General features: G+C 39.0%; 1 protein-coding gene across 2 annotated transcripts in view; it reads right to left on the bottom strand.

The window, feature by feature from the left end:
• Positions 1 to 1,034: 1,034 nt before the first annotated feature.
• Positions 1,035 to 24,398, bottom strand: part of TMEM245 (transmembrane protein 245) — an 88,443-nt gene continuing 65,079 nt past the window's right edge. For both annotated transcript variants that reach the window (XM_020804914.3, XM_020804915.3), the window contains 4 exons: positions 9,284 to 9,384; positions 7,690 to 7,864; positions 4,032 to 4,226; positions 1,035 to 2,182 (listed from right to left, as the gene is read on the bottom strand). In XM_020804914.3, the coding sequence (XP_020660573.3) occupies positions 2,137 to 2,182; positions 4,032 to 4,226; positions 7,690 to 7,864; positions 9,284 to 9,384 (517 nt within the window). In that variant the 3' untranslated portion in view covers positions 1,035 to 2,136. The remainder of the gene's footprint in view (positions 2,183 to 4,031; positions 4,227 to 7,689; positions 7,865 to 9,283; positions 9,385 to 24,398) is intronic.

Genomic DNA, 24,398 nt, shown 5'->3' with positions numbered 1-24,398 from the left:
TCATAACGTTGGAAGGGACTTTGGAGATAATCTAATTCAACCTAATTGAATCTAATTCAGCTCAGAGCAGCCATTGCAACAAAGGATGGAACTGCAATACCCCCAAGAGATGGCTAGTTCAGCATCTACTTAGAAACCTCTAATGAAGATAACCACCATCCTCCAAGGCAATCTGTTCCACTGTAGAGCAGTTCTCACTGTCAGGAAGTTCCTCTTAGGGTTTAGCTGAAAGCTGCTTTCAGACAATATATACCTGTTGATTCCAGTCTTGATCTCTGGATCAACAAAAGTCTGCTCTTTAAGATGCACAACAGTCTTTCAAAAATTTAAAGGCACCCAAAAATTAATGTTTTAAAAAGCTGGTAACCACAGTATACCTAATATGGCCTAGTTAATGCTTTCTGTGATATGGACTACATCTTTCTATTAATCCAACTGAGGATTGCATTAGCTATTTTAGCAGTCACATCACACTGGTTTCAAATGGTTCAACTGGATCATTTATGTATAGATTGCCAATGTTTTCAAATGAGCTATTCTTTAAATAATGCAATTGGTGTAAGTACAGTCTGTGGTTCCTGGAATATTAGAAATCAGTAATTTGTGATTTTAAATTTTGTTGTATTATTTCAGTGGTGAGCTCATAGTTTATAGTTGTTGCAAACTGCCTTAGGAGAACTCTGTCTTGAAATATGACTTAAAAATATTTAGCTATGTCTGCCAGAAAATCGAATATCAAAGAACACACCGATCCTATGAAGTCCACTGGGGCACATAATAATGACTGAATCCACCAGGAAGTATTGGAAACATTTCCATAATAAATATTATCAATACAAAACGAAATCAACACTCACAGGATTCTGAGAGCCAAATAACATACCAGAGGATTTTTTTCCCCCTATTTATTTGAAAAGTTCAGAAAACACAACTACCTCAAGGCACTGCAATCTGAAGAAAATATTCAATCCTTTTTGTTGAATGGATGAACACAATATAGTCAAGGTCTGATTAAAAGACAAGGCTGAAAAATCTTGTTCTGTCATTAAAATTATTTATTTACATTGTAAGCTACTAAGGTGAAACAATGGACTGCTTGTCACAAATGAAGATTTTCAAAGTTGCAATAAAGTACTGCTAAATCTGACAGTTGCATGTATTTCAAGTCTTATAATTCATAAACTCTCCACCTACAATCATGCACTGTTATGCTACATTTTCTGGAAATTATTGAAAAACTTGGCAAATCTGCTAACCGTATTCTGAATACACCATTTTGACTTGGGGGCAATGAGGTTTCACATAAATGTCACTATAGCAATTTTGAAAACTGAGTTTTGATGAAAAGAATAAGTTACAAAGTCATTTTAAAAGTCCTCCCCAAACTATAAAGGATACATTTCTATATGTCTGTTATGAAGTCATTACTAATAATGCATCCTGACAAATTCTGTGCATGTGTTCTTGACATAGTAATGGTGTCATTGATTTGAAAGATTATGATAAAATTGCATTGTGACAATCAATAAAGAGCAGCATGAAATTATATTCAGCTTTAAGCAGGTGCTAGACTTAAATGTCTACAAATATATGTATACAAATATGGATGTCCTTCAGACATTAGTCATGTTCAGGCATTGCTAATGTGAACAGAATAAACATAGGGTGAGCACACTCCCCCTCACTCTGTGTTTATTTCCTTTAAATTAATAATGCCTGAATACAACTTAAAGAGAATATTCTAAGAGAAAAAGCTATGGAATTTTATCTTCTAAAATCTAATTATTTACACATCCAAAAATATAAATAATGATTTCAGCAGGCTACAACCAAGATTCAGATAAACAAAACATGACTCAAATTTGGCGTGTGTTTTTGGGGGAATGTTTTGCAAATTAAGAACCCCCCACATCAGAGGTTTGTGCAATAAGCAAACAATAGGTCCACTTGCAAAGGCATCACAAATAATAAACTATGGCATCAACAAGTATGCTCCTAAAAGAAGATTCAGTGCATCAGTAAAGGCTGTCCTTAGGCACAGCTGGAGAAAGGATCAAAGGCCACTGCTCTCCTGAGCTTCATGCTCACAAAAGAAATATGAGTTCCTTCCCCAGAACAGAATAAATCTTGTGTATTTCATTCTGTAGCAATTTTCAGTTCTTCAGGACTTTCTCTAGAAGGCCTGCAAAGGAAGATAGGTTTCTTTCAGAAAAATGAAGGACACCATATTTATGAACACACAGAAAAAATGCTACAGATTATCCACTTCTACAAGGTGCAACAAACTGAAAAAGGTGGGTGGCAGAGATTAGAAATTCCATTATGAGTGTTACTTAAGACTCATAAAATCCACTAATTATTATTCTGTGATGTAATATCAATTGCAGTCTTTTATATTCTCAGATCAAGACAAATATACGTGGCTGGTCTTTGACCGTAATGAAGTTTTATCTATCTATCTAATCTGGATTGTTAAAACTGACTTCATATACTCCTAGATTTCTTTCTGGTTGTAATATTTTACTTCAAATTAGCTTGAAAAAAGGATTCAGAGTGGTAAATATTTGTGAAAGATTGTTGTAATTTAGCAATTATTTGAAAGAAATACAATCAATGAGGGAAGAAAGAAACATCAATCAGTTAGACATTCTGGTGTTTCTACTTTCTTACTTACTTTCCTAGTTATATTTTGCACATAACTATTCCATCTGAGTACCTACAAGTTATTGCAAAAAATACTTCATCCTTTTCCAAGTAGCTGATGCACAAAAACAGTCATTTCAGAGCTTTTGTTTATCTTTATGCATTTACTTTTCTAGCAACTTTGGAGAACAAACTATCCTCCCAAGGCAATTTCTACTTTTGCTGTAATTTCTATGTGCCTCAATTTTCTGCCTCGTAAGTACACAAAGTCTTTGCACAGAACCCAATACTGGGCATGAAAGATTTGTGGGCTGGGGCACAAATTCAACACTGGCATTCCAACAGGGAGTCTTAGCACTCTCTTTTAAAACCAGCCAGCCAGTTGAAAAACGAGGATGAAAGAAGAGAAGTGAAAGAATTGTTGTGGTGAGAAGTTCCCATATGTTCCCTGCTTCTTCCTAGTTTCCCTGGCAAGCCTAGTGGTTTTGGTACTTGAGACATAAAACTTCTGCAGCTGGAAGGAAGATGTATCTGGGTTTTGCCCCTGTAGGAAGCTAGCTACAGCAAAGGGAGAGAGCGGTTGGTAGGTAGTTTTTTGAGAACCACTGTGTGCAAAGCCTAATGAGCAGGGAGACGAGTAGTCTCACAATTCCTTGTATTTCCCATGGAGTTTGGCAAGTCCCATCCACTCTCTGCCTGTGCAATGGCTGTAGAGAAGAACATGCTTGACCTCAGGTTTGAGTGCTGAAACTCCTCTGAGGACTTGAATTTTTTTGGCTACAGCTGCCAGAATTCTGTGAATTGTGGTAGCTGTAGTGAAAAAAAAATATCCTAAAATGTCCATAGGGTGCCTCCTGCTTATTTAACTTATATGCAGAATACATCATGCAAAAGGCTGGACTGGATGAATCCCAAGCAAGAATTAAGATTGCCAGAAGAAATAGCAACAACCTCAGGTATGCAGATGATACCACTCTGATGGCAGAAAGTGAGGAGGAATTAAAGAACCTCGTAATGAGGGTGAAAGAGAAGAGCGCAAAAAATGGTCTGAAGCTCAACATAAAAAACCCTGAAGATCACGGCCACTGGTACCACTGGCAAATAGAAGGGGAAGATATGGAGGCAATGACAGATTTTCCTTTGATGGTTGTTGTGGGTTTTTCGGGCTCTTTGACTGTGTTCTGAATGCAAAATCCAAATTAGAGAAATTGTTTTCTTGCTCTAATAAAAAATAATGTCGTAATACAAATTTAAGATTACCTCTTCTTATTGTTAAAGACAATGCAATGCATCATGGAATTGGGGGGGGGGGATGGACAAAATACACACACCAAGAGATACTTTTTAATATGTGGCAATAATCTGTACCAGTTGCAATAGTAACTTACCGATATATCTGCAAAGGCCAAGGCATTTGTGATGGTGTGGGCAATGAGGTTGTTGGACTCACAAGCATCGCACTGTAGATATTAGAAGCAACCACAAGTATACACAGGAGTATGGGTCCTATGATGGCTCCTTCTACACCCAGGTAATATGCTCCACCAGCTACTGCAAGGCCTGTCAGATATGGATGGCCTCCTCTGCAAACACAATTTACCTAATTAGGGTGCTACAATGTCTGTCTTAACCATCCATGATGCCTTTCCAAGGCTGCAGAACAACACTTAGTGAGGCTCCTTGTTCCTCAGAATTCTTTAGTGCTATAATTATCTCTTTAAAAAGAGATTAAACACCACATTAAAAAGCCAATAAAAAACCCATATGGGCAAGTACAGTTTGCCTAGTTGCCAAGAGGTTATCAAGGAGGGAACCAGTCTAACTTCTCTTATATTTTGTTCTCCATCTGGAATGCTGCTTCAGAGAAAGCGTAGCATTTTGGCAGCAGCCCAGTATTGTTTCTTCATCGTTAATTTATCTGTTTTACTTACATGCTACCTTTCTCCTCATCGGAGAGAAAAAAAGTAAATAGGGGACTCAAGACATCTCACAATCAGTTAAAACAACATAATAAACAATTTAAAATACAGTATGATATATTAATAGCAATGAAATAAATAACAATATTAAAAATTACCATTAGAAATCTGAAAACCATAAACATCTAAATACTGAATATATAGCATCCATAACAGCCCCTACTTCCCAAAGTTACTTAAAACCCTGCCTAAAAAGTGAGGTCTTTGACTGTCAATGAAAAGATGAAAACTATGGGGCCAACCTGGCTTCCCAGGGCAGTGCACAGAAAATCATTTCCTATTTCCCCAGAGTGCCTCAGCAGTCATGTGTATCCAGAAACTTTCTTAGAACATGAAAATAGTGGGCTGCTGCAGCTCTTGAAGTGTCCTAAGGGATATAGAGTGACCACTATAAGATTGAGGTTAAAGTGACCTTGTTTCAGAGTAAAGGGAACACAAAATACCTTACTTCCTGGGTCAGTTACAGATACTTAGAAAAATACAGTGGACATAGGTAATTTTCAGTAATCTAGGTTACAGCAACAATGGGATATACCACATTTTCCAAATAACCAAAAGAGAAGTTTCTGAACAAAATGACAGGAAGATCAAGTGAAGACTCGTAACTATTACAGACACCACAGTCATGAAAAATCAGGTCAAAATAGCTTCCTCTTAAATCCTGATTACAATTAAGAAACTAGTAAACTCAGAGTGGAGCAAGGAGACTTGAGGCAAGGTTGTATGCATGTGTGTGTGTTGGGAAACCAACAAAAAAACTGACTAGAAGATTTAAGAAAATGGCTATCATTGCTCTTGTCTTGAGATCTTGTCTTGTAACAGCTTCTCAAACCTTTCTATATTCCCTGACTGACCAACAACACTAGACCCGGCACCAACAACTCATATGGTAGGTGTAATGCCCTCTAAAACAATAAAAGGGAAGATATATAGCCCGGAGACTAACCATGATGTACAGTAAACTTGGGACCTAACAGATGCTTTACCAGTGGGGTAAAGCTTTCATTCTGATTGTCCAATGTAGCAAACAAAGTTCAAGGGACATGAAAAGATGATCCTAAAATGAGATATAGTATCAGGTAAAGAGCATGAGGAATGACATTGGAAGACAAGTGAAACCTGGCCCAGTTTTGGAGCTGTGTGACAGCAAGCAAATCCCAAGAAGCAAAAGCAAGGGGAAGCAGTGTGTGATCAAACTGTAGAATAGTTAGAGACTTCAGATCAAAGGACACAATGACTCCATGGCTCTGAAGGATGGAACAATAATTTGTATTGTTTACATTATTGTAGATAATAATATTGTAGAATTACAAGAAAATCTGCAGAATTACAAGAAATCTCAGAGAGGTGCCTGACAACTTGACTGAATTAAGGCAAAATGACTAAACAATGCAGAATTCATGGTATGGAAGATGGATGAACGTCAAAAAAAAATTACAGTGGTGTCCCGTTTAACGATTACCCTGTTCCATGACGAATCCGCTTCATGACGATGTATTTGCAATTGTTTTTGCAATCGCAAAACAATGTTAAATAGGAAAAAAACGCTTGATGATGATTGGTTCCCTGCTTCGGGAACTGATTTTTCGCTTTACGACGATCTAAAAACAGCTGATCGTCGGGTTTCAAAACAGCCGCCCGCTGTGCAAAATGGCTCCCTGCTGTTTTCAGGACTGATTTTTCGCTTTACAGGCACAGGAAAATGGCTGCCCTATGGAGCATCTTCGCTGGATGATGAGGTATTTCACCCATTGGAACGCATTAACCGGTTTTTAATGCATTTCAATGGGTTTTTTTCCCTGCTTGACGACAATTTTGTTCTACAGCGATTTTGCTAGAATGGATTATCGTCGTCAAGCGGGGCACCACTGTATTACAAAGTTGGTCAGTTACTATTCTATCCAACTGATGTGCCTTTAGCGGGAACACTGCAGCATTGGATTCTATTTCTTTACAAAGCTAATTTATACCAATCTCATAGGTCAACTGACTAGACAGAGTTGTTGGCATGTTCATGGGAGTAGCTATCTTTCATTTAACCAGTGAGGGAACATACTTTTAGATTGTGGCTCCCTTTTGCAACTGTCTAGAGCAGTGGTGGCGAAGCTTTTTGGGCTCGCATGCCCAAAATGGGGGGGAACAATGGCTGGCGGGCCACCACTGCGATAGCAGTGGCAACAGATCCAGACCCGGAAGACCGGAACCGGAAGTGGCAGTATAAGGGGGAATCATGACGATGGACCTGGAGGACCCAGAAGTGGCGGCGGAAGAGGTTTGGCTGTGCAGGAGGCGCACGCGGGGGATGGACTAGTGACCTATGGCTCACGTGCCACAAGAAAGGGCTCTGTGTGTCAGCTGTGGCACGCGTGCCATAGGTTCACCATCACTGGTCTAGAGATCTGTTCTCTTTCCTGGCAGCCTGGAAGCCTCTAACACAGTGGTTCCTAGTCTTGGGTCCCCAGATCCTTTATCACTATCTGTGCTGGCCAGGATTTCTGGGAGTTGTAGTCCAAAAATATCTGGGGTCTCAAGGTTGTGAACCACTGCTAACAGATTCTCTAATCAAGGTTATGAGGCAATAAATATTGAATAAAAAAAATAAGACCGCAGAATATGGGCAGAGCTTGAGCTCGTCTGTTGTAGATATAACTAAGATACCTAGAGGTTTGTGTGCTACAGAAATGGCACCCTACATGCCAAAATCGTTGCCACATCATGTTGTAGTCTATTTAACCAAAGGGCAAAAGGAGGTCTTGATGTTCCTGATCTCCAGGTTGCACATGCTAAACTTCAAGTAATGACTTGATTTCAAGCAAATCGAATGTTTAGAGAAACTGTTAGCTCCTGAACACATCACTACCTGGAAGAAAGTGGTTTATCAATAGTGTGGACAAGGTTAACCGTCATACCCGTTGCTATCTAGAAAGAGTGATACAATGCTGCATAACACAATGCCTCTGTTTAAAAGGCTATTTGAAATGTTCTGGACTCTGCAACACCATCATCTGGTACATTATAGGCATTTTCCAAATACTGTATGGTAAGAGAGCTGTTTAGAAATACTCACCCAGATATATCTGAATAGATTGCTGTGTCTACAAAATATGTTGGCAACAGGTGGCAAACCAAGAGGAGCACAGCTTTACATCCTTCTCCTTGTACAAGCCAAAGATCCAGAACTGCAGGTATGGCTGCCCAGTACGTTCCCAGAAATGGAACAACACCAAGTATTGCGGCCAGTGCTAAGAGCAGACAAAGTTTGAAGTTAGAAAGGAAAATTTAACAGTGCAGTTATTGCACTTGAAACAGGATACAAAAATATTGCATCTCTTCACGACATGTGATCGCACCTAAATCCTGAGGACTATCTACATAAAGTGTAATATTTCATGCCGCCGCTGGCGGGAGACCCATGGGAGGTCTCCCATGGTGGCGGAGAAGCCCTGAAAGGCCTCTGAAGGTGGCAATTGGCAGGGGCAGGGGATCCCCGGGAGGTCTCCCATGGCGGCGAGGAAGCCCTGGGAGGTCTCCAAAGGCGGCTATCGGCAGCGGCAGGGGACCCCCGGGAGGTTTCCCATGGCGGCGGGGAAGCCCTGGCCCGGCAGCAGATGGCAGCAGAGAAAGGTGGCGCTTGTGGCGAGCCCCGGGAAAGCCTTCCATGGCGGTGGAGAAGCCCTGGCCCAGCAGCAGAGGTAAGGTGCTGCTTTTTGCTTGTTTAAAACTACAGTGGTGCCTCGCATTACGTTAATTCGTTCCAGTGAAATCGCTGTAGAACAAAAACGTCATAATGAGAAATAAAAAAGCCCATAGAAACGCATTAAAACCCGATTAATGCGTTCCTATGGACTTGAAACTCACCGTCCAGCGAAGATCCTCCATAGCGCGGCCATTTTCGCTGCCCGTGCAGCGAGGAATCCGTCCCAGAAAAGAGCAGGGAGCCACTTTTTTACCCGGCGGCCATTTTGAAGCCGCCGATCAGCTGGCCGAAAATCGTTGTTTTGCGAGAATTGGTTCCCAAAGCAGGGAACCGATCATCGCAAAGCGGAAAAACCCCATAGGGAACATCGTTTTGCGATCGCAAAAAGTTCGGCGTAATGCGATTTCGTCGTTAAACGGGGCACTTGTCTTGCGAGGCACCACTGTATTTTTTAAAATATTTTGCAGGGTGGGATTGGGCTGGTGGGGTTATGTTTCTGTTTATTTTGGGAATTGTTTTGTTTTTTTGCAGCCCCAGGGGCTTGCAGTTTTTATTTTGGGGGGGTATTTTTTTCTTCGGCCGGAACGGATTAATTGGTTTTCAATGCATTCCTATGGCAAATGGCACTGAACATTTTGACTTACGAACACTGTTCCAATACGGATTAAGTTCGTAAGTCAAGGCACCACTGTATAAAAGTTTAAAATCACACCTATGTGAATATTTGAAATTTGATGTATGAACTGCTGAATGGCTCAGTGGTTTACACATCTGGCTGTGTAACCAGAGGCTGGGAGTTTGATTCCCCAGTGTATATCTAATGAAGCCCTAGAGCAAGAATGTAAGCTAATTTGCCACTGAAATATATAATAATTGTGTTATATTACTATATAAGTCATGATTTGGGCCAAAACTTATTATAATTTATTTAAAATAAAAAGTTCATCACCATCTTAGTTCTCACCTGAAGGTATGAAGACAATGTTAATTCCAAAGACTGTATGGGTCAGCCAGGTGTACAGTCCATAGAACCCAGCCATTTTGAGTGATGCATCAAATACACCTCTACAAGAATCAAAGAAAGTCATTATAAAATCTACTCATTATGGCACATGGTAATCCCATCTTGAAGAGATGCTACAAATAAATATGTTGAACCAAAGCTGTGTGCTACAAATTCTGCCTAAGGTGAAGAAATTCTACTTGCTTTTGGGGTTCAAGGAAATGATCATATACAAAGACTGAGGTGACCACCTTCAGTGGGTCCACAGGGCAATCCCCTGCCCAACACCCCCCTAGGGGTCTCTCACTGCAAAGTGAGAGACTCAACACCCCCGCATTACGACGAACTGTGGCTTACATCTCCTTAATATGGCAATTTGAAGTAGATACAAATACTTCCAATTTTCTAAAAGTTTCTCTCTTTGCATAACTGTGCAACAGGATTTCAGCCAACATGCTTTAGACTGGAGTCATGTTTCTTGTTTTCAAGAATGTAATTCTACTAGCCTGTATTCCCTATGTGCTCTATTTTACTCCACAAAAATGTCTTGTCATTTAGGGTAGCGCCATCAAATTTGCAATGGAGGAGAGGGATGTTGTCCACTCCTGTACTGGCGATACGCTACTGATAGTATAAGTATGATGGAAAGTAAAATGAAGTTCAAAAGTTAATGATAGATACTATTACTGTACTGTACTGAATTCAGCATTAGCTAATAATAATTTTAGCAGATTGTCACACAAATTATCATTAAGTCTTTGATAAATATTAATCACACAGAATATATACACCACTAATGTCAATCTTAAGCATCAATCCTATCAGGGTGTTAAATTCTCTTTGATGAAGTATCTTCCCAAATTCATCACTATCTTTTAAAATAAAAATTGAAAAATCTAACCTTGAAATAATGCAATATAATCTTGGGGGGTGGCGGGAGACAGACGCTTGATTTGTATCCTTTGCACTTCAGTGAGATTACATACATGGTGCCTTTATTTATTTTAATATTTTAATATCTGACCTTTTGTGTACACATTCCTACAAAGGACTAGCATCTGTGAATTTTGGCAGTTTGCCATTAAACAGCCTTCTAGCAGTGCAAGTATTTTTGCTATATCATATTAAAGTCTCTGCAGTATAATAGGTAACAGGAGATTGAACGCTGTTCCTCATAATACTCATGTACCTTACAAGTTTGTTGTATGGATTACAAGACAATTTGTGTTAAACAGCTTTAACATTCTAGCATGTTATACAAATGCTACACATGCATGCAATGACTCTACCAAATTTGTATATTTTGAAGATGTTACCAGAGAATTACAGTATGACTCCCAAGATTTGATTTACCAGAGAATTATGACTCCCAAGATTTGCACTTAAGTGCACCTGACATCAACGGGGGAGAAAAGATGGGTTGGGGATCTCTACTTTCCAGCTCTGATTGCAGAAGGAAGTTTCATTCAAAGATTGGTGAAATCATCTGTGCCTGGGACAGAGAAATCATCTGTGCATGCAGCGAAGAGAGGAGAATATTCTAGGAACAATTCACTTGCAGGAGAAACCCTAGGCTGCCTTCATATGTCTACTGAATTACAGGGCACATGGAGGTGCATGCTACAGCAACACATGAAGTGCACACATCCACTTCTATTGGGAGAGATAGTTTTAGAAAGGGGCTGTTAGAGTCACATAGTTAATCACAGTTTCGAGCAATGTAACTGAAGATTAACCAACGTGTGTGGGCTCATTTGTATTTTTTTCTTACACATAATTTAGGAGATCAAAAACTGCTTGGTCTTTAATATCAAGGGAAGTAAGGGAGTGAATAAGTAAGTATTTTTTTAATATACCACCTTTCTCCTCACAAGGGACTCAAGGTGGCTCACAACAACACTGTAAGGTAGTAACAGGTTTAAGATACTATACAAAAACTATATTTAAAAACAATTAAACATTAAGATTAAAACCAAAATTAAACATGCATTGCCTAGATTCCCACTTACTACTCAGAAGCCTGACTAAAAAGGAAAGTCTTTGTCCGACTAAAGTACACCTCATTTATTAGATTCAAAATATGTTTTTACCATTAGAAAATTTAATCTAGATACATATTCCTATAGCAGAGTTTGGAAAAGTTTAATTATGTGGACTACAACTTCTAGAATCCTACAGCTATTCTGACAATGCTAGCTGGGGAATTCTGGGAGTTACAATACAAAAATGTAACTTTTCCAAACTAACTGTCCTATAGTAGTTTCATTCTTACTTTGGGCAGATGGTGCCTTTGTAAGTAAACCCCATCCTATTGTATTCTAAACATTAAAGTTTTTAGATGCTTCTTCTTAATGAAGAAAAAACTTTCTTTGCCAAAGCTAAAACTTCCATGTTCCACAGAATATTTTTCTATTGAAACAATATGTAAACAATCTGTTTTACAAAATTTACCCTAAAAGACTGGATATCAGAATAGGGGTGTATATGATGGTGGGTGAGATGGGATTGGTGAAAAGTCCTTAACTACCTATTCTGACTTCTGCACTGCAAAGTGAGAGACCCATTAAGTGACTCCCTGTGTTTAGAAGATAAAAAAAAATCCCAAGCCAAGAGTGGATAAAGTAGAATCTATACTGATGAGAAAGAATATAAAAAAATAACTTAATAGCAATGGGAATAAGGAACTAGATGGTACAAAACATAACATAACAAAATACCTGGGCAAATTGATACATGATATGGGAGATAGATTAAATGTGATAAAATTGGATATATATAAGGGAGAAAACAGATTAATGTCACATTTTGCTTCCTTAAGAAACCTCTCTAGCTATTCTTAATGAGATTGTATTTATTTATTTATTTATTGGACTTATATACCGCCCCATAGCGCTACAAGCACTCTCCAGGCGGTTTACAATTTAATTATACAGGCTACACATTGCCCCCCCCCCAGCAAGCTGGGTACTCATTTTACCGACCTCGGAAGGATGGAAGGCTGAGTCAACCTTGAGCCAGCTACCTGGGATTTGAACCCCAGGTCGTGAGCACAGTTTTAGCTGCAGTACAGCGTTTTAACCACTGCGCCACGAGGCTCATATCTTATCTCATATTTTATTGTACAAAATAATAGGGAATCAAGTTAAAGGTAGTATTTCGTTTGCAAGTGACTTAATGGATATACTGATGATTCTGTGTTGTTCTCTGGCTTTATGCATCATTAAAATCCATACTACAGAAGCCTGTAGGGGAATGTGGACTTAGAAATTGCAAATAAATAATTTAGTAGGCCAGATATTGTTCGGAAAATGAATATGATATGTTTGTGGAGAAGGAGGGCTGTATTTTTGTACTTTATTGCTATTACTGGAAGACAGTGAATACTTAAAAACTGAAGTTTCAGGTATGAGGTACTCATATGACAAGAAAGAATATGAAAGACATTCTGGGTCTCTGCTCTATTGAGTGTTTGTATTTGGCTCTCATTGGTTAAAGTAAAGAACACTATAGCCCTCTTATCACTTTACAAGATGTACACATGTATCTGTATCTATTAAATATTATGTGCTATCAAGTCCATTCTGACTTATGGTGATCCTTTTCGGGGTTTTCTATGTACTGAGTACTTAGAAGTGGTTAACCATTGTATCTGTATCTAATAATAATAATAATAATAATAATAATAATAATAATAATAATAATAATAATAATAATAATAATAATAATAATAATAATAATAATAATAATAATAATAATAATAATTTATTGTCATTGTAAGCATATATACATACAACGAAATTCACAGACACCCAGAGACCAGACACATGCACACACATAAAATTCCCAAACACTCCCCACCCACTAAAAGTCCCCCACTAAAAATACAAACATCTACACCGCAGGCCAAGTAACACAGTCCAACTAATTATTCACTACTGGTGGTCTTTAAGCTCATTATTAATTGCAATTATAGCTCTGGGATAAAAACTATTGAAAAAACGTGTGGTCCGAGTCTTAATTGTTCTATATCTTCTGCCAGATGGTAACAGTTCAAAAAAGTTATAAGCAGGATGGGAAGAGTCTCTCAGGATGCTATGTGATTTCCTTAGACAGCAGGATGTGAAGATGTCATCCAGGGTTGGTAGCTGGAGCCCGATGATATTCTGGGCAATTTTAATGGTTCTCTGTAGAGCTTTTTTGTCCGCTACAGAGCTACTCCCAAACCATGACAGAATGCCATAGGTTAGGACACTCTCAATGGTGCTACGATAGTATGACAGAAGTAAATGCTGAGATAAATTTATCTACCGTATATCTATATCTATCTGCTTTAATGGCAATGAAGCAGAGCCCTTGTGGCATAATAGCTGCGCTACACTTGGGAGTCTAGTCAGCCTGAGCAACAATAATTGACTCAAGATTATCCAAATGAGTTCCAAATTACACTTCAGTGGGAATCAGAATGTGGATTTTGCAAACTCAGTCCAGCCACTACACCATGCTGCTTCTGTTTCAGTGCCTGCATTATTTTAATTGAGCCATGGCTAGGACAAAAAACAAATGTCACTCTGTGGATATAAACCATAATGGTAGTAAACAGTCATTTCTGGGTACTCTGCAGTGTGCAGGGGATCTGGGGCAAAAATCTGGCCCCCAAACCTTCTGAGATTGTCCACCCTTGATTTAAATGTTTTAAATGGTACATAATGCTCTTTCATATATATGATCTGGAATAAAACTACAACTGCTGGTTCTTAACACACAGACCTGAGTTTTATTCCCTTTGATATTAAATAAATGACAGAGAGTGATCATGTGATTTTTAGTTTGTACTTTAATAGGAAGAAATAAAGGAATCGTTTTATCATCTGAATTGGTACAAAATATATAATTCAATAGCTACTCAGAAATTAAGTTGGTCCCTGTTATCTGAAGACTTTAATATGGCTTTTGCTGGTGGAATATGTTGATATTGTAAGATTTGTAAGAAAAATTCTCAAACCATTACTTATCTAGTCTAGTAATAAAATTTCTGATACCTTAGTAGTAAGGAGGAATAGTTGGTTTGATCAGGAATACAAACCTATGAAGTAAACAACAACTCGTATGTTAAGAGATTAACTGCTGTAAATCTAGGTTAGGCTTTTATAATTGAAGGTCACACTGGAAGCTATATAAAAAGACAGATAGGCAATTTAAATATGAAGAGTTATGTTTAACAGTTCATCAGAAAAAAATGTGAGGAATCTTCTGGAACTAATGGAAGTAACTAACAGGCTTTCCCTCCAGTCAATTAAGTTAATTTTTTTCTCCTCTTCTTGAGTCTTGCCATCTTGGAAATGTGTTATTTAGAATTAATTGTAATAATTGTATTTTTAGATATGTTTTCTTGATCTGTTTTAATTCATGTAAGCCGCCCCGAGTAGACGTTGTCTAGAGGGGCAGGGTAAAAATCAAATCAAATCAAATCAAATCAAATCAAATCAAATCAAATAAATAAATAAATAAATGGAGGCACTGGAGCTTGCAGACAGCATTTACTGTGCCCACTTCATCTCAATCCTAGCATGAGAGTTTCAAAGCAGACTTTTTTGAGGGACAAGGAAGTGGCAGGGGTTTAGAAGCAGGCAAAGGTTTCTTAGAATTGGACATGTGCATTCTTCAGAGTTAACAGTCTGGCCTCCAGTCCTGGATTCTGCAATCAAAAATCTAGTCGGTAATCATAAGTAAGGTAAGGCTATGGAGGTTGATGTCAGCCCTCTGATTACCGTATTTTTTGCACCATAAGACGCACTTTTTCCCCACAAAACAGGGGGGGTGGAAAGTCTGTGTGTCTTATGGAGCGAAGAAAACAGATTATATTTTCCTGTTTTCTTCTCCTAAAAAATTGGTGCGTCTTATGGAAAGGTGCGTCTTATGGAGCGAAAAATACGGTAAATTAAGGTAGTTTGTGGGTTCAAATTTTTGTTAAATTATTTGGTCACATTCATGTAGTGGGAAAATCCCAGATATCTGATGTGATCATCTAGTGTATCTATCTTCAAAAGAGAGACAAGATACAGTATATCATTATATTATATCACAAGATCTCACCAATTATCTTCCAATTAGCGAACTTTATGTGCGTCATCTGCTTGGAAAACTGCTAGGTTGGTTACACACAGAAAACATTGGGGCAGAACTGGCATGATTCAGAATAGGAAAATTTACTGTAGACCAGGAATTTATCCTTCAATATCTGGTAGAAAAATATGCCTCACTCAAAAGGTGGTGCCCTTTTTGTGGCTTTTATGGGTTTCAAGTCACTGTTCAATATTATTTCTAGAGGTAAACCTATTTGGAACAAATTTGAGAATAACAAAAGATGCCTGCTATTGCTTAGTTGATGTTTGCAACTGGGCAGGGTTGTTATCCAGACCTATCCCCACCTTTAAAGCACTTAAACAAGGGTGTATTTTAGCCCCTACACTGTTTAACTTCTACATCAACCTAATATTTAAAAGTTTATCAAAACCTGATATTCATGTTCCTAATTTGACTACCTATCTAGTTTCAATCCTCCTTTATACTGATGATGCTGTGTTGCTATCTTTAACTAGCATCAATTTAAGGCAAATTCTGAGGACACTTCATTCAAGGAATGTTTAAATATTTTAGTTTTCACTAGGAGGAGGATTAAGTGCACATGGAAAATAAATGGGAATCCTACAGATCAGGTATCAAGCTATAAATACTTGGGAGCAGCCTTCCATGAGTTTGGCTTCTGGCATTCCCAAGTACAGATTCTCATAGCAAATATTCAGAGAAGTCACAGTGCTGGTAAGATTTTTCTATAGAAAAAATGGGCAATATTCTGTTATCCAAGTATTTACAGCTAAAGTTGCTGTGCAGTTTTTGTATGGATCCCAATTGTGTTTTTATGTAAACTTCAGTCCTGCCAAAACTGTACTAATTTTTTTTTGAGATTTTATTGCTTACAGTTCAAAATAATTATCTTGTATGCACTGAAATAAGATGTACAACATCAACATACTGATTAAAAAATACTGGGTTCTGTTTTGGGGTTTGAGAAAATGTTGGCATGTTTCAATTTTATGAAGTATGTCTCTGTTGAATTGAGCTTTTCAAGTACTCAAGGACAGATAAATGAAGGTGGCTCATTCGGTTGTCAAAAACCTGCAGAGAAAGGTATTTGCCTATTAGCAGAGACAGCAGGGAGAGTATCAATTTAGTCTCCCTTAGCAGGGGGTTCCAAAGCCTGTGAGCAGCCCTAGAAAATGTCTTCCTGCTAAATGAGAGAGATGGATAAGAATGGGGTGCTGTGTTGCTCATAGCATGTAAATGCTGCTATGTTTCATTGCCGCACTGTATTTTTGCTCTTTCTTTTTCTTTCTTTCTTTTTCCATTTCATTAATTTCATTATTATTGTTTATGGGCTGCACTTCCACAGTCCCTCCTCACTGGCTATGCTATCTAGGCTGATACCAGCTATGACCCAAAACTATCTGGAGTACTACATTTGCCCACCCTTGCCTTTCAGGCTTGGTCTAAAATAGCTGGGAGAAATGGGGGGCTACTAAATACTACTTGTTTAGCATCAGAGAAGTCAAGAATCGTTTTCTAGAATCAGAAGAGGACACATAAATAGAATTAAGAACAGATTGGCTTGGTCTGAAGTGACCTGTAGGATTAGAGTCCCTTACATAAAGGGCTCACAGTTGATCCTATAAATTGTGAGTAAATTCTGACTTTTTTTTTGAAGAAAGGAAATTAAAATGAAAGAGTTGACAATAAACCATTATTTTCTTTAGTCCTGGAAAATGAAGCAGTGGAAAAAACGGAATGAGTCTGCAAAACAAAGGTAATCAGTTCCTCAATGACTGGAGAGCAAAGTGGAAGTAGAGATGGAATAAACAACTGGAGTCAACTCCCAAGTCCAGAAACCCCTCCACCCCAGGACAGGTTAGAGAGAAGAGAAAATGATAAGCTCTACTGATACATTCCATCTGACTTTAATTTGACTTCAACTAGTTTCTCCTAGTGCAGACCTGGGCAAAGTGCGGCCTGAGGGCCACATATGGCCCGCGAACCACTCCTGTCTGGCCCACGGACAGTTCTGAACATCAAAACCATTTATAGCTTTTTGTCTAAAGTTGATCAGTTGCTTAGTATTTGTGAAGATTAACAAGTTTAAAATAAAAACAATCATAACATCACTGTTCCATTTTATTTTTAAGTAAAGTTGGTTTACCCCGAGCACACTTCAGATTTTCCATGTGGTCCCCTTATAGAAATTAATTGCCCACCCCTGTCCTAGTGGGTAGCATAAATTTTAATCTCAGTTCTCTAAAGGGCTTTGCCAGAGTTCTGTATCACCCTTTCCCCAGCCAAATAGGAACACTGAGTTTCAAAAGGAGACCCGGGGGGGGGGGAGACATGCAGGTCATTTGGCAGTTCCTTGTTTGAATAACTGGGATGAGAAAACTAGCCAACTGCTTCCTGGGGTGGAGTTTGAGGCCCACCCCCACTGACAGTTCTCAGTTTGTTTTTAAAACTCATTTGAAGTAGCAGATCTGGCACAATTATCTGCCATGAATTTTTGGGACTTGGTTTTTTTGAAATGCACTATCCAGAAAATCTTCATGCACAGCTAAGAAGGATTAAGGTCGAAAGCGATCTGTTCAAATTTTGAGTGGTCTAATGAAGGTATCACTTGCTCTTGCATTTGTCTTACGTAAGGACTATATAGCCTTTTCTAATGTTTTCTGAATTAAAGTTGAGATACAAGTTTACCTTCTCAATGAGTCTGAATCAGATAGCAGTTAGTGCTATCTGAAACGCTTTTACAATACTGTTTCAGAAAAGATTTAAGTATAAACATTCATGAGAAACCAGAATGTTTTTATTCAGATATATTCCGATCTTGTTGTAACTTCAAAAAGCTGGATAGGGAATAAGAACGTACTTGATGTAAATGGCTTCTGTTTTGTCTCCTATGTTATTTAACATCTACATGAAACCATTGGGAGAGATTGTCCAGAGTTTTGGGGTTCGGTGTCACCAGGACGCCAATGACACCCAACTCTACCTCTCCTTGCCACCTAAATCCAAGGAAGCTATTTCTGCTCTAAACCAGTGTTTGACACCAGCAATGGACTGGATGAGGGTGAATAAACTGAAACTTAATTCAGACAGGACAGAAGTGCTTCTGGTCAGATTAAAGGCAGATCAAGGAATAGCAATGCAGTATGTACTGGATAGGGTTACACTCCCCCTGAAAACACAGGTTCACAGCTTGAGGGTGCTCCTGGATTAATCTCTGAGCCTGGATGTCCAGGTTTTGGCAGTGGCCAGGAGTGCATTTGCACAATTAAAACTAGTTAGCCAGCTAGAAAGCTCTGGCCACTGTCACATATATCCCATTTACTTCCCAGCTGGATTATTGTAACTCGCTCTATATGTGGGGCTACCAATGGAAGTGTCAGGTCCAAAATGCAGCGGCCAGAACACTGGGGCTCGTTACAGGGATCACATAACCTCCGTTACAGCAGCTCCAATGGCTTCTTGTCAGTTTCCAGGCACAATTCAAAATGCTAGTTTTAATCTATGAGCAGGCTCGTGTATTAAAATAATCAGGTGAGGCCTTTCTCTCAGTCCCACCACCTTCACAGGTGCATTTGACTGGGACAGAGGAGACGGCCTTCTCTGTCACTGCTCCCAGACGTTGGAACTCCCTCCCACAGGAGGCCAGACTGGCCCCATCTTTGCTGTCCTTCCAAAAGGAGGTAAAGAACTTTCTCTTCAGGCAAGCTTTCTTTTAATGATTCGCTGTCTAAGAGGTTTTTCTTTAAAATTGGACTGTTATATTGTTGTATTTAAGTAACTTTTAGATGGATTGTTATGTATTGCCGTTCTGACTGGGTCTTTAGTACTATTTGCGTTCACCATCTGTCAGACTGATATTTGTTTGTTCCTTTTTAGCATTTCCATACTTATTGTCTTATATATACTCATTCCATCCTTATTATCTTTTAATTTTGTAAGCTGTCTCTTTATACTCACTGTTTTTAGCTTTAAATATTGTTTTTAACACAATATAGACAGTATAATCTAAACCAAATCCCTTATGAATATACAGTGGAAGTGAAGAACAGATTTAAGGAACTCAATTTGGTGGACAGAGTGCCTGAAGAACTATGGATGGAGGCTCATAACATTGTACAGGAGGCAGCAACAAAAACCATCCAAAAGAAAAGGAAATGCAAAAAAGCAAAGAGGCTGTCCAACGAGGCCTTACAAATAGCAGAGAAGAGAAGGGAAAAAAATGCAAGGGAGATAGGGAAGGTTACAGAAAACTGAACGCAGACTTCCAAAGAATAGCAAGGAGAGACAAGAGGGCCTTCTTAAATGAACAGTGGAAAGAAAGAGAGGAAAAGAATAGAAAGGGAAAAACCAGAGAGCTGTTGATGAAAATTGGAGATATTAAAGAAACATTTTGTGCAAAGATGGACACGATAAAGGACAAAAATGGCAGGGACCTCACAGAAGGAGAAGACATCGAGAAGAGGTGGCAAGAATAAACAGAGGAATTATACCAGAAAGATCTGGATGTCCCGGACAACCCAGATAGTGTGGTTGCTGACCTTGAGCCAGACATCCTGGAGAGTGAAGTCAAGTGGGCCTTAGAAAGCATGGCTAAAAACAAGGCCAGTGGAACTATTTAAAATCTTAAAAGATGACACTGTTAAGGTGCTACACTCAATATGCTAGCAAGTTTGGAAAACTCAGCAGTGGCCAGAGGATTGGGAAAGATCAGTCTACATCCCAATCCCAAAGAAGGGCAGTGCCAAAGAATGCTCCAACTACCGTACAATTGCACTCATTTCACACGCTAGCAAGGTTATGCTCAAAAACCTACAAGGTAGGCATCAGCAGTATGTGGAACTCCCAGAAGTACAAGTTGGATTTCAAAGGGGCAGAAGAACTAGAGACGAATTGCTAACATGCGCTGGATTATGGAGAAAGCCAGAGTTCAAGAGAAACATCTACTTCTGCTTCATTGACTACACAAAAGCCTTTGACTGTGTCAACCACAACAAACTATGGCAAGTTCTTAAAGAAATGGGTGTGCCTGACCACCTTATCTATCTCCTGAGAAATCTATATGTAGGACAGGAAGCAATAGTTAGAACTGGATATGGAACAATTGATTTGTTCATAATTGGAAAAGGAGTATGACAAAGCTGTATAATGTCCCCCTGCTTATTTAACTTATATGCAGAATACATCATGCAAAAGGCTGGACTGGAGGAATCCCAAGCCGGAATTAAGATTGCTGGAAGAAATCTCAACAACCTCAGATATGCAGATGATACCACTCTGATAGTAGAAAGTGAGGAGGAATTAAAGAACCTCGTTAAGAAGGGTGAAAGAGGAGAGCACAAAAAATGGTCTGAAGTTCCACATCAAAAAAACTAAGATCATGGCCACTGATCCCATCACCTCCTGGCAAATAGAAGGGGAAGATATGGAGGCAGTGACAGATTTCACTTTCTTGGGTTCCATGATCACTGCAAATGGAGACAGCAGCCACAAAATTAAAAGATGCCTGCTTCTTGGGAGGAAAGCAATGACAAACCTAGACAGCATCTTAAAAAGCAGAGACATCACCTTGCCGACAAAGGTCCGCATAATCAAAGCTGTGGTTTTTCCAGTAGCGACGTATGGAAGTGAGAGCTGGACCATAAAGAAGGCTGATTGCTGAAGAACTGATGCTTTTTAATCGTGGTGCTGGAGGAGGCTCTTGAGAGTCCCCTGGACTGCAAAGAAAACAAACCTATCCATTCTGAAGGAAATCAACCCTGAGTGCTCCCTGGAAGGACAGATCCTGAAGCTGAGGCTCCAATACTTTGGCCATCTCGTGAGAAGAGAATACTTCCTGGAAAAGACCCTGATGTTGGGAAAGTGTGACGGCAAGAGGAGAAGGGGACGACAGAGGATGAGATGGTTGGACAGTGTCATCGAAGCTACCAACATGAATTTGACACAACTCTGGGAGGCAATGGAAGACAGGAGGGCCTGGCGTGCTCTGGTCCATGGGGTCACAAAGAGTTGGATATGACTTAATGACTAAACAACAATATTGTTTTTAATGATGTAAACCACTATTGTACATTCATTGTTTTCAACTTTACATATTGACTTTCAAGGATGTAAGCTGCCTTGGGTACTTTTTAGGGAGAAAGGGAGGGTTAAAATGTTTTAAATTAAATTAAATTAAATTAAATTAAATTAAATTAAATTAAATAAATAAATAAATAAATAAATATAGGTACACATAAAACACAGCATACCACGAGACAATGAAATACAGTGGTGCTCCGCATAGCGAGGTTAATCCGTTCCGGATTAACCTTCGCTATGGGGAAACATCGCTAAACGGAACGGGGAAACCCATTGGAACGCAATGACCCAAAACTCACCGTTCTGCGATGTTTCCCCGTGTTCCGGTGGCCATTTTGGGTGTTCCGGTGGCCATTTTGGGTGTTCTGGCGGCCATTTTGGGTGTTCCGGTGGCCATTTTGGAACTGCCGAACAGCTGTTCCCCTATCGCAATGCGATAAAACATCGGTATGCGATCGCATTAGCAATCACAAAATCCGCATTGCTATGCGGATTCATCATTAAACGGTGCGCTCGTTATGCAAGGCACCACTGTAATGCTTTAGGTCCTACTCTTGGCCAGAATCCTATTTGTTTGATCTATGTGTTCAACAACCAATTACACAAGTAGACTGACATTTTCTGGTCCGGTGCAAGGAGGTATCTAGTTATCTCCTTATGCAAACATAAGCCTCATTCATCTGAATAGGGGTGGTCTCCATTTGTGTAATAATGAGGCAGTGATTCTCACGAGACATGGGCAGAGGATAACACTCTGCAGAGCAACAGGAATCTGGCCCTTGTTAAATAAACCATAGCCTGGGAACATGCAGATTACCAACATCATTTAACTTGTCCAATTATTTGATGTTAATAATATCAAGCATTTACAGCGGTTTTCTTAAGCATATTATGCATTCAAAATTTTAATATGCTGGAAGATAAATGGTTTTCTCAGAAGAATGTATCACCTTATCATTTCCATCATCATGCTTTACAGTTTATTTAATGACTTCAGCCTAATAATTATAACTTAATTTCAATAATACATACTATTTTATCTGAATCTAATTAGGACCTATATGAAAGTTTGGTGTAGCACAAAAATCTGTAAGATTGTTTTAGAAATGTGATTTTTGTTAAAATATCAGGGGGCAACTCAGCCCATTGAGTACAGCAGTTTATTATATAATGGATGACGAAAATGAGGTAAGGAATAAAAGTTTCTCAGACAGAAAACATTGATGAAAACCGAAGCTTTGGCCAACAAATTCAAAGCCAAATTATTGACATGGGTGGGGCTCCTCCAGAACTCATTCATCTCAGTCAAGAAATATAATCTGCAATAAACATTCAGCCACAGCCATACCCGTGTGCATGCACTCATGTGAAAATATCGCACACACTAAATTGCACTGAGGCCGTGACAACATGCAACTTAGTAATGTGCAATATCCCCACCAGAGCAAGCAGAATGGGAGCTTCAGGGAAGAAGGGTCTGGTGCATTCAGGAAGAGAAGAACATGCCACTTAGGGGAAAGACAATGGTTCAGGCAAAGGTGTGCATGCAACTCAGAGATACATAAAGTCAAGGATCTCTGCTCAAGTCATGTAGAAAACCAGACAGGTTAGGCACCGTTCAGCTAGTTTTAAGAATAATATTATCAAAGCTACTTTTTTTTTGCATAGTGGCAATAAAGATGGATGGTTGTCATCTGAACCATCACAGTTAAGGTTTTAAAGAGGGAAGCTTAGAGCTATGATTAATAGCCAATAATGTATTTTTTGATCCAGCACTTAGTCCAAACTATCAAAATGCTGTATTAACAACTTATTTTAAGTACTAACAAAGATAATGTATTTCTTATATACAGCATTAAGTGACAAATATGTGATTCCTGAAAATGTTTACAAGAGCAGCACATTTAGAAATTTGGGTTCTGGCGGTTCTCCAACGTAAGGCACTGCCTTCATTATTTTCGCTTGGCTAGTGGGGAGTCTACAGTGCCCACGTTAAAAAGCTAAACATACTGTTTATATGCCATGAGGATGCAGGCTGTCCTTTCATGCTGACTATGTAATGATCTCATATCCTATAAATCTACAGCATGGATGAGTTGAACTGTGATGGGTGGGCAACCTTTTCATTGCCTGTGTGGGTCATGCAAACTCTTTTGTATGGACATGCCCACTGCAGCCATGCATACTTCCCATTTCATATCAACATGCATGAAAGTATTTCCTCTCTATAACCTATATACAATTTGCAGAATTAAGAGCTTACTTTCCCTTTCTGCAAGACCATGAATCACATTAAAATAGACATAAATTAAAATAGACATATTGCCAACACTTGTGATCTTTTTCTCTCAAGCATATGTGAAAGTAGTAAATTTGCCTAGGCTTCAGATGGTACAGACACTATTCAAAGCTGAGGACTGATACCACACATCTTGGTTAGCCATGTAGTTAAAAATGTAGCACACGTGAGAGTTCAATATTTAACACCCAGAAGTGCCAAGAAAGCAAATACTGTTCACTTTTCTTATATTTACTAGACTTCTATACTGTAGCCTGCATTTTATAAAAGCTTCACTGGATTTATTATTTCTTGAAAGTCAGCAAATGTGTCTTCTTAAAAAAAACTGTAAAGAATTGTAGCAAACCATTTTATCTGACAATATACACATGAAACTAGCTATGTTCTTGCACAGTTTAAGACACTACTGCTTAGCCTGCAAGCAAAGTTAAAAAGCCGTCACTAATGACATATTGTGCCAGGCCTGCCTGAAGGAATCCATGGTAGTCTGTACTTCTAGGCATGCTCCCCCTCATGTTCACTCAGCCCTACAACTCCCTGAGGGAAGGGTCTGTGTAATCCAGGCCCTTAGCAGGGGAGGACTGCTCCAAGCAA

Source organism: Pogona vitticeps, chromosome 6 (assembly GCF_051106095.1).
Source record: "Pogona vitticeps strain Pit_001003342236 chromosome 6, PviZW2.1, whole genome shotgun sequence".
In the NCBI taxonomy this organism is placed as follows: Eukaryota; Metazoa; Chordata; class Lepidosauria; order Squamata; family Agamidae; genus Pogona; species Pogona vitticeps.
Note: the sequence above shows the minus strand (reverse complement) of the source record. Positions and strands in the feature narration are given on the sequence as shown.